This window comes from Opisthocomus hoazin, chromosome 5 (genome assembly GCF_030867145.1).
Source record: "Opisthocomus hoazin isolate bOpiHoa1 chromosome 5, bOpiHoa1.hap1, whole genome shotgun sequence".
In the NCBI taxonomy this organism is placed as follows: Eukaryota; Metazoa; Chordata; class Aves; order Opisthocomiformes; family Opisthocomidae; genus Opisthocomus; species Opisthocomus hoazin.
Genome location: NC_134418.1, coordinates 37683005 through 37697838, shown reverse-complemented (window position 1 = coordinate 37697838; position 14834 = coordinate 37683005). Strand labels below are relative to the sequence as shown.

The 14834-nt window shown below is 39.5% G+C and overlaps 1 protein-coding gene across 3 annotated transcripts in view; it reads right to left on the bottom strand.

The window, feature by feature from the left end:
- Positions 1-5299: 5299 nt before the first annotated feature.
- Positions 5300-14834, bottom strand: part of LARP1B (La ribonucleoprotein 1B) — a 32952-nt gene continuing 23417 nt past the window's right edge. For 2 of the 3 annotated variants that reach the window (XM_075420957.1, XM_075420960.1), the window contains 10 exons: positions 14370-14542; positions 13521-13892; positions 11657-11780; positions 10584-10795; positions 10107-10213; positions 9415-9575; positions 8954-9098; positions 7591-7700; positions 7243-7370; positions 5300-6444 (listed from right to left, as the gene is read on the bottom strand). In XM_075420957.1, the coding sequence (XP_075277072.1) occupies positions 6211-6444; positions 7243-7370; positions 7591-7700; positions 8954-9098; positions 9415-9575; positions 10107-10213; positions 10584-10795; positions 11657-11780; positions 13521-13892; positions 14370-14542 (1766 nt within the window). In that variant the 3' untranslated portion in view covers positions 5300-6210. The remainder of the gene's footprint in view (positions 6445-7242; positions 7371-7590; positions 7701-8953; positions 9099-9414; positions 9576-10106; positions 10214-10583; positions 10796-11656; positions 11781-13520; positions 13893-14369; positions 14543-14834) is intronic. The other variant, XM_075420959.1, reaches the window with a different exon arrangement.

Below are 14834 nucleotides of genomic sequence, written 5' to 3'. Positions count from 1 at the left end.
TAAAGGAGAAGCACTTTAGGAAGTTGTGTGTAATGTACAGTAAAAGGAGTATGTCTCGTGGCACTGGCTGGGCAAGAATGCTGGAGATGTATACATGGGGATCACTGAACAGCTTGTAGAAATTCCACTGGCTGTTCTGCTAAATTCATAAGGGTGACGCTATTAAGTTCATGACTTGCAGCTTTATGGCTTACAGCTGCACCTCTGCAGATTCCACCTGTGATAAGTCTCCAGTAGCAGATTTCTGTATCTGCATCCTGTTGAACTGCAAACTGTGAAATTCCAGGCGCTACTTTCTTTTTATTACGATTTGACTGAAAGAGATTTGTATTGGTGTAAATGAAACAAATAAACAAAAATCCTCCCTTGAATCATGCGTAAGTCAGTCACGTGTCCTAGAAGGCAGGCGGACGGCTCTTGCTTGCGTATGCCAAGCTTGGAATAGAACAGTGATATCACTGCAGAAGAGGTAACGGATCTGGAGCCGTTTCTCCACGGGAGTCAGGTTACAGGCGGAACAGCCCTGTCAGGTGTGTGGCGGCAGCTCAGCGAGGCACTGGTTTCTGCTTAGCTCACATCCTTATAAGCTGAGCATTGGCGCAGCGTCCAGATGTCGGTTTGTACTGCAGTAAGTGTCTGCTAATCATCTAACGCTGTAGAAGTGCTGGGCACGCTAGTGTAACTAACCACAAAAATATGTGGTTTAGATGGAACGATGGAAGCTACCCGGGGATGAAGAACAGCTTTCTTGCATAGGACAGCAGCCAGGAGTACTTAAGCACCAGTTCTTTATCTGGATGCTTCACCAGGGAGGTTTTTTTTTTTTATATGTTTTTAACTAAATCTCTCTATAAAAGGTTTTACATTACACTTTGTTGACAGTATGCCTTCCACCTGTAGCTTTTACACCAGCTCTTGCACCTCGTCATGGCCCCAAGACATCTGTAGCTGTGGAGCAGGCAAAGGCAGCTTACCCAACTATCAGACAGGACAACCAGATAAATATTTTTTTCCCCAGGCTTCCACATAAAAATACATGTAGTACGGGTTACAGCTTCTACTGTACGAAGCACGGCTGGAGGGTCTTGCTGTGAGTTTCTCTCCTCTTTGCTCATTACAGCTGTTTCTCGTGCTACATCTGGCACAGCTGTAGCATGAGCTGTTTGTCATGCTTCTCTCTGTCTTATGTAGAAACATCCTAATCCAAGCGCAGCCTTTTCCTTTCCCTTACTGTAAGAAATGCAGTGAAGCTTAATCAGACTGAAGTTATATGAAGTTTTGGGGGTTTTAAAATTATTTTAAAAGAACAATGCTCAAATTTTTACTTTTATGACTTAGAACTAGCTGAACAGCGAAGTGATCAAAGATGGGTAAAGGGTGATTTTTGCTTTGAACCAGCTTATGGGTAGCTGTGAAGGACACTGCTGCCATAGGATGACAGTTTCTTATGTTGCATGGGCTTAATCCTGTATTTTGATGTCTCGTGGATCTAAATGAGCCTCATTCATCCTACGTACAGTCACTAGTGATTCAAAACTGACAGCCTAAAAAAAAAAAAAGTGCTTTAAAGCATGCTGTAGCTTTCATTTTTATAAAAAGCTGACACATACAAAGAATAGCTTAGAATAACATCAGATCCATCAAAACTTCAGTACAGTTAATATAATAATTTTATGGAGACACTCATCCTTGTAACATTTGTGTCAATCACTCGGTCAAAATTCACTATTAACTAAAATGACAGGCAGGTTGATAGTGACAATGTGTTAAATTTTGTTTAAGCAACATAAGGGACTTGAAGGGAGTATTTCCCATCATCTTCAGAAACAAAATACATTTCCAGTTTAGTACGTGACTTGTTTTCCTAGGCTAGACTTAGTGTTGAACTAGTTTGAGTAGTCATTTGTTTTGACACTTCTGCCTCATTTGTACAGCGCTTCACAAAAAAAATGCTTTATTATGGCAGGAAATCTATTTTTAAACCTTATTTAAAAAAAAAGGTACCACCATGTTGTTACTTAATCTGAACATCCTGAATTTCCACTGAGGACTACAGAATTACCCTTCCACATGCTTGGACTTGTTTCTGTCTTTTTATTGCGCTAGATCTACTTTTCCTTGGCTAAGGTTTAAATTTTCTATCCTATATACCTATATGATATATAATTCTACCCTGTATCTGTGGTGTACGCCTATAGATGGAGTGTAACTTGCTGTCTAATGGAGCAGCTAAGTGCTGCAGTTCAGTTATTCAGCTAGGAGTGTGTTTGTGATGAGGTCCTGTGGCGTTAAGAGTCCCTTCCTGCAGCCGGTATTCTTTCCCGTTTGCACATTGCAGGCTGTGCGGAAGGACCCTGCCAGCGCTGTTGCCCAACTGCTATTTCAGGCATGAAAGGAATGGTGCAATTGCAGCTGTAAATTTGGCTATTTACTCCTTTTCCTACTTAACACTAGTAATAATGTAAATCTGGCCTTGAAGGCTTGCTTAAATATGAAAGCGAAATAAATAATTAAGTATGAATGTTACTGGCAAGTCCTTCCACTGACTTCTAATTTATGGTTAAAGGCGAATGTTTACTAGCAGGTGGTTAGAGATTGGGTTTTAAGCTTGCTTTGGATAGAACACATGTGCCAAGGGTGGTTCAAAGGCAGGTGAAGGGTTGTTTACCTGAAAACTTAAAAACAACCACTGAACAAAGAAACCCCAAACAAACCCAAAGTGTTCCCTGCCCTTTTCTGGGGGGATTCTTGTGGTTTTGTGTATTTCTTCCTGTACCAGAAGGCAGAAACTTTCACGTGTTTCACAGAGGTCTAGTCTCGCGCTGCAACCTTCCTGCAAAATTCATGAACAAATTGAATTGTCTCCATTCTGGTTACAAAGTGTAGTTGGGTGTTTTGTGGGTTTTTGTGTGATGATGGTGTTTTACCAACCTGTCACGTTTTCTAGGTAACACTCTGTAAGACTCTAAAAAGAAAGCCTTTTGGAGGTGTGAAGTCCCGGAGGCAAGTCTGGATTGGCGCTTGACCACAAGCATTCAATTACTGTTTGTATAAAAACTCCCTCTTTCTTGACTGACTGTGGCCACCCATTTCACAGGAGTGAAATCGCTCTCCTTTGCTTGTACATACTTGAAGGCATGATTTTTTATTATTTTTTTTACTAGAAAGAAACCCCAACTAACTAGCTTTAAAGGTACTAACCAAGGCACTACCTTAAAACTGGTAACAGAGATGATTAAATTTCTTTAGAATGCTATAATGTTGCCATTTAGGTTGTACTCTTGTACAACAATAATACCTCTGACAAGTTAAAGCCCATTAGGTTTTGGGGTTGGTCTGTTTGCTGCGTTTTTGGAGTGGAGTTTGTGGAAGTGTAAGTTGCAAAGGGAACCTCATTCATTGCCTCCCCCCGCCCCGAAGAAACCCAAACTGTTTAATTGGGGGAGCATCAGTCATGCAGACAGGCTACTGCTGCTCCTTACAGGAAAACCTATTTTCTGGTCTCCATCGGGAACAAGAGCCAGCTTGAGTCTTCCCCTCCTTCCCTTTCAAAAAGCCTTTAGACACCAGTATTTTGAGCATGACAACAGAAAAATCCTACTGAGTTCAGGCAGGGCAGTGTTTTGAAATGCTTGTACAGTCACTTCTCAACAAAGACAATGAAGACAAGCCTAACTGATAAACACATGGGAGAATTTTTAGACAAGGAAAGGTCTAAGACTTGCTTCGTGTTTAGTAATAGGCTACTGTAGAATGCAAGCGGTCTTAAGGACACATTGAAGGTTGCCTTAAATGGACCTAGAAGGAAAGGATGTTGGATGCACACATGGGTGTTCAAGGACAATGTCATGGCTCTGCAACCAGTATGCCAGTCACCGAGAGGTGATTAACCACGTTAAGCCGTACAGAGAAACGAGCTGCACAGCCAGCAAAGTCTTTGGGGTTTATTCTACAATTCAGTGTGTTTGTTCTCAGCTCCGTGTGCGAACAGCAGCAGTGTCAGTATTGGGTTTTTTCCACCTGTCTGCAAGGGGCGAGAGGGAAGATTCCAGCCCGTGGGAAGTGAAAGGGGGCATTCCTGAAAGGTAGCCAGAGCTGTGGACAGACTGCGGTGAGATTTTTATTCCACCAAAATAAAGGGACCCTGTCTAAGCAACTAGCCCTCCAGAGGCCAAGAGGACAGCCAGAGGGTAAAGTATTCACTCACTGTGCTTTCAGCCATATTTATCATTCACCTGCCATATTTTTCTTTGACAAATACCGAGTCATGTGAAAAAAATAAATCAATATTGAACTTGAAGAAAGTTGGCTCACACTCCAAGAACCACTTCAGCCTTTTAAGGTTTCCCCGATACCTTTGTGCACCAGAGACAACAGAAATTCACATGCAAATCTACAGCCTTACACTCTTTCCAGTTATTTTTCTTCACGCTTTGGGGGAAAAAAGTTGATATACAACACTATTAGGTGGGGGGGGTTTGTTGTTTTTATAAAATTTGTCAAGATATCACAAAATTACACACACTAAAAGCTTAATCTGCACATTTTCCAAAGAAAAAGTGAAAGGAAATATCTTAGATCTATGACTTTTATATACAATTTCAATCCAAATTTACATTCGCATCATCTTCTTGGATAGCAAAAGGCATGGATCACACACAGGATTAAGATGTGTCACTTCAGCATATTTATAGGATATTACTTAAAGTATTGGTATGTGTTCACTTAAATTCATTAGAACAGGCCAGTCACAAAATTGAGCCTTTTGTATTGAAATTGTGTTAACTGTTGGGAAGGCCGCGGCTAACACCTACTCCTTTACAATGCAAATATTCATACCCTGGTTCACTGAGATTCACAAGACAATGAGTGAAAAATTAATGGACTTGTTACAACCTGTGAGAGCTGGTACAAGTTTAAAACCCCAGATGCGGCTGTGCAGTCACCATGGCTTAAGGCATCTGCGCTAGACATAACTTTTAAAAAGTCAACTGAAGGCTTTTCTGCAGTTAACTAATAAAAAGCTGAAATTCTTCTCACCTGCCCTTGGAAGAGACAAGTTACCCACTCAGCTCTTTCGGAGTCTTTAAAAACAAAGTAATGAAGTTAATAAGAAACTACAGGATATAATCATCTCCATCTTTCAGCTACAGAAATGGATTTGTATTTGAGTAACTCACAGTCAGTGAAATTGTATTTAGACCCATTTGAAATTATTTAGGCTTAGCTAGCACAATTTAAGCAGAGCTTCAATCAGATATTGCAAAATAAAGCAAAAAATAAAATTTGCAAGGAATACTTTGTTTCCCTCCAAACTCATTTTTATTACTTGAAATATGGAGAAAAAAAATTAAAAATTATGCCTCTCCTGGTAGAGCACTTCATAATCATAAGCAAATTCAAATGAAGACACCTCTCAAGCCGAGAATAATTTGAATGGTTGCTGTTTTAACAACCTGCACAAACTGTAGATACTGCATGTTCATTTAAGACACCATGAAATGAACAGATCCATTTTCCCCTGTATTCTTCTGTTGCTTGAGTTATTAAGAACCGGTACTGAAGGAAATATCTGCAAAACTATCCCAGTTATGTCCAAACTCCATACTTAATAAAATACTAACTATAGGGACCTTGAAAAAAATAGAAACTATGTCTTTAAATAGAATCCAGAAATGCAGTTTCATATATAGCTGCACATTCTCCAGCGTGCTTTTGCACAAAACCATACTTTTTAATAGTTAGATTCAAGAGCAAACCAATCACATAGATCCTTCCTTTACATTTAAAATTCTACATATAACAATCCTTTTTGCTTTGGTAAAATACAAATAATGGGAAAATCTGGGTAAAGAAAGCACAGTAAATAACATGGCTATATCATACCTTTTTTAAGAAATACAAGCTGAAATGTAAGGCATCCCCAAAGTATTTTTTGCATATGCAAGGAATGCAGTTCTTTGTAAACAAAAGCTTGAGGAAAGCAATACTGAAGCCAAAGAATCTTCCCTAGGATCCTTCCGATGATCCCAAAACCAAGAGCAACTCTCCTAGGGTAAGTGTTTTGGAACTAAATCCTGTGAGAAAGATAATCCAATCCTTTGTCTTCCCATACGTTTTTAATCACGGTTTAGATTGGCTCACCTTGAAGATCTCCAAAATAAGAGTGATGTAAAAGTTGATTCTCAAGGGCGGAGGCTTGTCTAAAGTCTATTTTTCTGGTACATCGCTTTCTATAGATTTTGTGGCAGCACTGTTACGGCCTATGGACACTGGCACGGCATTCCCACTGGTAACGTTTCCCAGTGCCTGCGACTGACAGGGAGCCGCGGGTCGAGCGGCAAGAAGTGTTTTAGAAGAATTAGACTGATGTCTGAAATGACCTGAATCCTCACCTGCTGCAGCCACTGGTCTTTTTCTGCCAGATTCTTCACTCATAGGAGGCTGAAAATAAACATTGGCAACCCATTAGATGTTTTTTTCTGTAAGGCCAGGTATTTGCCTTTTCATATGCTTAAAGGATCAAAAAAGACAGAGCATAGTTAGGCCTCGTAATCTTCGTTATTCACCACTCACTGATGATATTCTAAAGCTTGCCTGGCTGTTTAGAAGTGCATGGGCGTCACTTGTTAAGCACTTCAAACAGCCTTACAGCATGATATAACTGTCACTGCCCAAATGTTTGCCACAACTCCTAGAAAATGGAGGACTACAGAGGATGACGGTAACGTAGTGCCCCATAACCCAGTTACGAAAAGCATGGCAGCGCTACATTCCAGAATCACGCAGTTTAAGAACTCAGCATTCTACAGGAAGGATACATTGAATTTGGCATATAAGGTCTCAGCAAAGACAATGCCTGTCACAGTTCATTAAGAAATGCCAGCTGGTCATTCATTCATTTGCCAAATTCTTAAATGGTATAGAAGTCATCAGTCGTACCAGATGACAAATAAGCTATTTTTTGCTATTTATTACATTACACAATGAACATGGATCAACACTTTTTATGTGTGGTGGATCAACCACAACATCTCAGCACCAAACTTTGGTTCCAAAAAGAACCTCTAGAATAAAACTGCATTTTTCATTTGAATTTAATTTTTTAAAGCATGCTTTTTCTAGTCTTTGACAGGATTTGTAAGGCTACCATTTTGTGAACTGAAGTACTATTCTCAGTTTACCTGGCAGTAAAAATATTTGGACATCGAATATTTACTTTAAATGGGTATTAAAACTTACATCCACTCTGAAGTCCTCCAGTCTCTTAAATTTACTAAGGTATTCTTGCAGTTTGGGGTCGACGGCTGGAGTCTTGTGCTGAGAGTATTTTAGATAAGCCCAAAATTTTTCCAGTCCATATAGCTGACCTAATAATGGAAAAAGATAATTTTACCAATTTACAAAGGTCAGATTTCATTAAAAACTTAAGCGTATAGTTACCAGTGAATAATTAAGACAACTGCAAGATAAAAGGAACATGAACAAAAGCTGCTCTTGGGTTAGTTAACAAGTCAGTGCCAAGGAACCAGGATTATCTCCCAACTGAAGTTACCCTGGTGTGAGCAGTGACTGGCCTATGATAATTACCAGCTTCATAGTCTCTCGTTGTTTCTTCTTGGAAATCCTTGAATATTTCTTGCCTGAATTTCTTTTCTAGGCCATAGCTGTAAAATCTAAACAAGCATTCCAATCCGTACCTGTAACAGAACAAAGAGATACGAAAAGCTTATACATGCGCTCCTCATTCCTCAGAAGGATGCAAGTTTTCAGTCTTTCCTTGAATTTAAGTAAATGACATAGTCTCATTCTACCCCTCTCACAAAAGTACTTCCTTTTCACATCAATTTGTATCAACCTATTGTTCTGAAACATCTTCACAGATAATCAAAACTGACTTAGGAAAATCAGGTTTGTCCCACGGTTTCAATTTACGACAAACTCCAGACACTGCACACACATACAAAATGAAGACAAAGGCTTTCAAGTTTTCAGTATGTTTGTATACACAAACAGTTTCAACACACAACCAACTGTAGTGGGTCAGCCCAAAGGTCAGCCTAACCCACCGGACGTGCAGAACCCGGTGCGTGGGGCAGGGCTCTGCGTCTGTTCTTTCGGCTCCCGCACAGCCCCAGCCCAGCGCCAGGGTGTCTGGCTCAGTGTTTAGTAACACTCTGGCTTTGGCTCCACACCCTCACCAGAGCTGCCATGGACTTCTGGGTAGCGGGAAACCCCCTCTGCTTTGCACTCATCTGCTGCCACCTTAGTACCCTGAAGAGCCTGCCAAAGTGTCTCCTGGCAAATGTATCCTTAGATAACCACAGAGAATCACGAAAGCTCAGAGCAGAGACACAAGGTATTATTAAAGCCACCTTTGCACCCTAAGGACTATCACTCTGCAGTCTCAGACAACAGATCCAAACGTCAGGATTTCCATAGCCAGCACCTGCTCACTTGGCACCCAAAACGTCGGGCTACCTCGTCTCTTTGGCTAAGAGAAACAGAGGCAGGAGGAATGCGGGGAAAGGAAGGGAAGAGTAGCAATGAGCTAAAAGAGCAGTGGTAACTTCCTTTGTGGTCATTTCTCTGGTATTTTTATAAAGCAAGAAGCAGTTTGAATAAGTTGAATGAAGTTAAAAATGTCTTCACCTATGGAAGGAAGAATCTTATGAGTGGTAGTAAGTGTAGAGCTGACTTGTCACGGTCAACAAGTTACGGGTTTTTGTAGAATTCAGGACCGATTACAAGTCAGGAAATGCTGCATGTTTCACTATTTATCTTCAAAGCACAAATATATACAAAGAGATTTTTGTTATTTCAGTAACTCATAGAGTCTCCTATTCTAAAGCCAATACTAAAAATATTCACTTCAGATACACGTAAACTTCACAGGCATCAAAACGTATGGTAAGATCTCAATAATTTTTAGCTTCCAGGAAAAAGCGAATACCTGTAGTGTTCTTTTGCATCATCTAGAGCAAGTTGTTTGAATTCTTCGTACATTTTCTTGTTAAAGTGATCTCTCAGAAAAAAGGACCAGAAACGAAAAAGCGTGTTCATTTCTTGGGACTGGCCAATTCCCAACCGTTTCCTCTCTAGAAGAAAAAAGAAAGGGTGAGGGAAAAAAAGCTACTTTAAAATTTTTCAGCAGAATATTTTCAAGTGCTTTTCCATTAGTAGTACACACACAAGATCTTCCAGTAACTTAAGTTTAAATTTGAGGGTAATTTTTTTTGTCAGGGAATGTGAAGTTAAAAGGAAAGCAGAGTCATAAACCAGAAGCACTGAATAAGTTTTGCCTTCCTTTCCCAAGAAAAATTTAAAGATGAGGAACAGTGTGGAGGAAACTGATGTCAGATGACACCTGATAAGTTCTACCTAGAATTTTAGGAAGGGCACTTAACAGCTTACCCATTAGACACCGTCGACGATATTTGTGGTACACCTGTTGAGTAAAGCCATTTTCCTTTAATAGTTCATGGGAAGGATGCTGAAATTTTGGAAGCGAATTTGGGGTACACTCGTAACTTCCTGCCAGTGGAGCTCCTTCTGAAGGCGAAGCATTGGAACTGCTGAAGAAAAAACAAAACGACTTACTTCTGTCCTATAAACCGTGCTTTTCTGCAGAAGCAGTTTTCAACCATTCTGACCTAGGCAAGAGCTGTCAGAATAGTACAGTCACCTGACAACCACTACAATGCACACCTGGAGTCCCAGACATCTGTTTTCGGGTGCACCTCAAGAAAATCAGATTCTGTGCTGACATGTCATAAAACAGGCAGTTTTGGATGATGACAATTAAACATCACTGTAATGCCTGATTGTAAATGACCACCTAAAGGGAACAACACTGAAGTGAACATCTGCACTTCAAGTAATATTACTGCCACTATATCATGGATCAACAAATAACATTGTGAACATAGCCTAGCTACCTTACTTCCAGCTAGCCTTGTGTTCTATGTTTTTGTCTTTCTTGATTGCTCTTTTCTTGCTTCCACTGCATTTATAAATTGTCTTTTATTGCAGCCTGTTTCTCCGTTAGCAGTGAGAACCAATGACATTGCAAACAAATTTTCTTCAACAACAAAACCAAAAATTACCTCACAGAGGAAGTTCTTGGCCTGTGGTCTCTGGAATCCATCACCCAACCAACATGGCACTCTAAGGGAGGATTTGTACTGTGTCGTGTTTTTCTTTTTCTTGGAGTCTAAGAAAGTAAATAAAATATTTATTTCCCTCATTTGATTTCACTCATTCTCTCTATTCTGTACTCTATCTGACACATTATAAAGTCACAAAACTCCAGTTTCATAACCTAAAGATTAGTCTCCTGTAACAAATTAACAATCTTTAGACATTACGCTTTTTCAGCAAGGACTTTTAAGAAATGTTACAGGGAAAACTTGGAAACTATTTTGTAGAAATTAAGAAGAATGAATACAATAAATATTTTGAAGATAATTAAAAAGTACAAGCATTTCATTTTTTGCCTTTTCATTCTTGTTACATCATATGCACAGACATGAGTTTTGTAGGCTTTCTCTGGTTTTAAAAAAATATTACATCTTTCCATTTACCTTTACGTCAATGGATCGTGCTTCTTTCACTACAGGGTAGAACCTAGGTGTTTTGTTGGGATCCTGTAGCCTTGGAGTGCGAGGTGTTCGCGGGTTGAAGCCAGGGTGAACATAGGGGGAATCTGGAACGGCTGTTGGCAGTGATCGAGCTATTGCTGCTGTTGGAGGTACTTCAATATTTAAAAAATTACAAGGCAGCTCCTCTGCTACATCTGTAGGCAGGGAGGAGAAAACATTCATTTTCAAAAGAGACTTAGGGTTTCAAAGCCTAAGCTCCCCTAGCATATAGTCTTAAAGGCTTGTTCCATTTCAAGTGAACTACATCATCGCCAAAGGATAATCAAATTAACAAAAGCACTTGGTGTAGCAGCAGTTGAAACTGCTCAAAACTATGAAATAATGTTTCAAGTGTGTCTTTGCTAGAAAATTTAAACCCACTTCTTTCATATCTGCTTGGTCTTGTGTATCTACACTAGCAAAGTAATGGAAAATAAACATTGGTGAAAGTGTAACCATGTTCCTGCTTTTTGGTGAGGTGGTGGGTTTAGTGAGGTGGTTTTCTTCAGCTACTTTAAAGATGCTATTAGCACGTATCCTGATAAATGTTAATAATACTGCTATATCAGAAACACCTCAAAAGATAGATCTGGACATTGTGACTGCTCAGTAAGGTTATGATACAAGTAGAAAATTCATCTAACATCACTTCGTCCTGTCCCTGTTTCCCATAAAAATACTGGTTTCTAGAAAGTGTTTCACAGCATCACTAGATATTACTTCACACATTGTAAATGCCAAGTTACATAAAAAGCACCTGGTGTCGGTATATGGTGACAACAAAACAGAACACGATGCTCATATATATCCTGATCAGTATTAGTACCAGCTGCTTCTAATTCAATGGAAACCACGCTACTGGTGAACAGCTGACAATTTGAAAACTTAGCAAAGAAAAAACCCTTCAGACTTCCGAATGAATCAAAATTAAAACATTAAACTCTTTCTGCCTGTGAAAACACCAAAAAAATTGTTCTTTATTACAGAGATTCTAAAAACAAATACATATTACTTACCTATCCGTAACCCTGGAGGTCCTGGAGGAACGTCTTGGGTTGGATCAGCAGTTGGTTCTGGTGCAAGATTATCAAATTCTTCCTTACTAATGAGATTCAGCTTCTTGAAGTTCTCAATCTCTTGCTGAGTTAGAGAAAGCAAATTGTAAACACAAAGCACGATAATGGATATCATCCTGCGAAACAGATGAATTTCACAAAAGAGAAAAGCAGCAAGCTGGTACTGACACACAACTACCCTCACACAGCCGGCACAGATTTCTTCTAAGGAAGATGGAAGGAGTCTCTAGCACACATTGTAAAAAAGTTGCTGTGAACACTGTATACAACCTAACGCAGCTCACGCTGCACTAGCTAAAAGAACAGTCACGCAAAAAAATGGGCGAGTGGAGGCAGGTGAGGCTATCTACATGCAAATTTTCACGGACAAGTAAGAAATAGAAATGACTGAGATCCTGCCCCTTGCAGAGCCCAAAACCATGCTCCTTCTGCAATAAGCATGCCAAGGAAGGTCCTCGCAATTCACTGGAGCGGAAGAGACCCTGGTCCATTTCTCAGGCTACATCTAAAGAAAAGACAACATCTGTAAATAAAGCGTTCACCTTTTTTTTTTTTCTTCCCAATTGGTAGTTTAAACTGTGAAAGGACGGGATTTTCCAAGATGCGTGGCAGCATCTCAAATCACTCATGCCCCCACTCAGCTGAAGGTCGGGTGGGACGTGTGTATGTGCATGCTTTGTGCAAATTTAAAACTTTGTCAAGAATGTAGCAACAACAAAAAAGAAAATACTTCGTCATGCTGTGTGCTATTTCTCACTGTCCTTTTCCAGTTTCTTCGTTTTCTTGGTCTATTTCCTTTGTAACAAAAACTCTGTACTCTGAATTCTACTGTTCTTTCTTGCTCTTATTCTCAACATTCATGTCTATCTTTATCAGCCCTTTTTTGTACCCACATGCTCCATTTGTCTTTTAAGCTACTTTCCCCCTTCCCCCCCGCCCCACAACCCACCTTTGCGCTTGTGCACAGATAAAGCTCCTTCCCCTCACCACTTAGTATTTAGGTAACTTTCTATTTCTGTACACGTAGTATCTGCCAGTAATACAGTGGGATTGCCTACAGACATGCCACTCACTGGGCTCACTCGCACAAAAGAGGGGGCTTCTTAATAAACCAAGAGCAGTAAGTGACAGGACTGCATCGTGCCTTGTTGATCTCTGACTATGCAGTGCTGGAGTTCAAATCATCTGTAATTTTACAGCTACTTAGTATATTAAAAAAAAATTTAAAAAATCAGAAAGCTGACAATCTCCTTGAAAGTTCTGAAAGCCTGAGAGACAGAGGCCCTTATACAGGCTAGGAAAGAAAAGGGTTTCTACAATAAAACAGGATGTGCAATCCCAAGTTTCGTTTGCTCACAGAGCTATCATTCTAATGAGCTACAAGGCAAACAGAAACTTAATATAAAACTACTTCAAGATGACTGTATTACCTTCCTCTCACATCTCATCTCAGAAATGTGCCCACTTCCCCTCTGGTAGAGGTTTGCGACTGTTAGGAAACAAGTTATTCACAGAACAAGAAAACATTGGAAAAGTTGAACCATCTCCAAAATGTTAAAAATAGTTCTCAAAAATATTCAGTGTTTTTGATCAAATCTGCGACGACAAAAACTTGCTGGGTTTGCTCTCCACTGTTTACAATAATATCAAAATAAAGAGAATTCAACAGGCCTGTAAATTCAACCACTGTCGCTTTTCTTTCAAGAAAGTGTAGCATCTCACAATTACGTAGCAGATGGCTGAAATTAATTCTGGAACTGTTTGGACAGGTATGGTTTTTCAGGTCAAAAATGATGAGAGTTACCTTCATCATAGTGTCATTTTCACTCTGCTCCGTCCACAAATCCTGTTCATAATAGTATAAGCCATCATTGATAACTTTCGCAAGTTGTGATGTCATTTTTGCACGGCATACATGGTTGCCAGTACGATCTCCTCCAGGATGTTTTCTCACATACGGTGGTGTTTGTGTTACAATCAAAATCTTGTTTATGTCCTGATCATCAATTTCATAATCGGAATCGCTGTCTGACCAATCAGTAAATTTATTCTTCCGACCTTGAATTTGTTCCATCTCTTCATCAAACAAAAAATCAAGTTCTTCTTGTTCTTGTTCCTCTGGAGGTGGGGGTGGCTGTTGTTGATCTGGTGTTTGATGAGGTATAGGGACACTTTCCTAAGTCGGAAAAGGTGATGCGTTTTATATTTGAATTGGACAGTGACCATCCAAATGGGAGACAAATAGAACACGACAGAATGTTTTCAATAAACAAATGTACAGGAATTAGAAACCATAAAGCCACTTCCAGATGTTTATTAAGTGAATTACTGCTCTAAATAATTCTGCCATAACTTTTAGAACAATTCTCAATGCACATTACAATACGTTTTTCAATAAGCAACATGTACAACTGTCCCTCAGGAGAAAAAAGCCCCAGTATTTCCTTTTCATTTTAGTGAGCTTTGGATCAGGATTTTAAATGCACTGAAGTTATTCTAGGTCTGGTAGAGTGAGAAGTACACACGCTAAATATTGCATTATCAAGCACCACATATGCTGATATATGAAAAATCTTGTTTCACAGTATAATCTGAAAGTTGCCGTGTTTTGCACTTGTTTATTTAAACATAACTTAAAGGGTTCTGATTTTACCTTTAGTTTGACCGTGGATGCACGATGTCGCTTCTTCACTTCTATCCAAGGTTCAGAGTCCAAATCAGGCAAACTTGTAGACAATCCTTTATACATTATCTGAAAATTACTCGTTTCAGTGTTTTCCTTTGGACTCAGCAGGCTTCCCATTCTTGGAGAACTTGGTGCAGACTCTAGCAGTGGAAAACAGTAGTTCAGTTCCCGTTGTGGGTTGGTTTAGTTTTGTTGGGGTTTTTTTAATTCTCTCACTAGCTTTTTTTTTAAGGGCAGCTACTATTTTTCTACATCTGCGGTTAAATGTAAGACTGATCAGCAGAATTTCTTATCATTTCTAGGAGACAGCTTTTCACAGTTCACTCAACATTTTAGGAAAAGATCGATTCTAGCAACTTATTTATGTGGAAAGTTTCTAACAGTCTGAGAGAAATTACGTATTATTCAGAAAACAAGAGCAGCATCATTCAG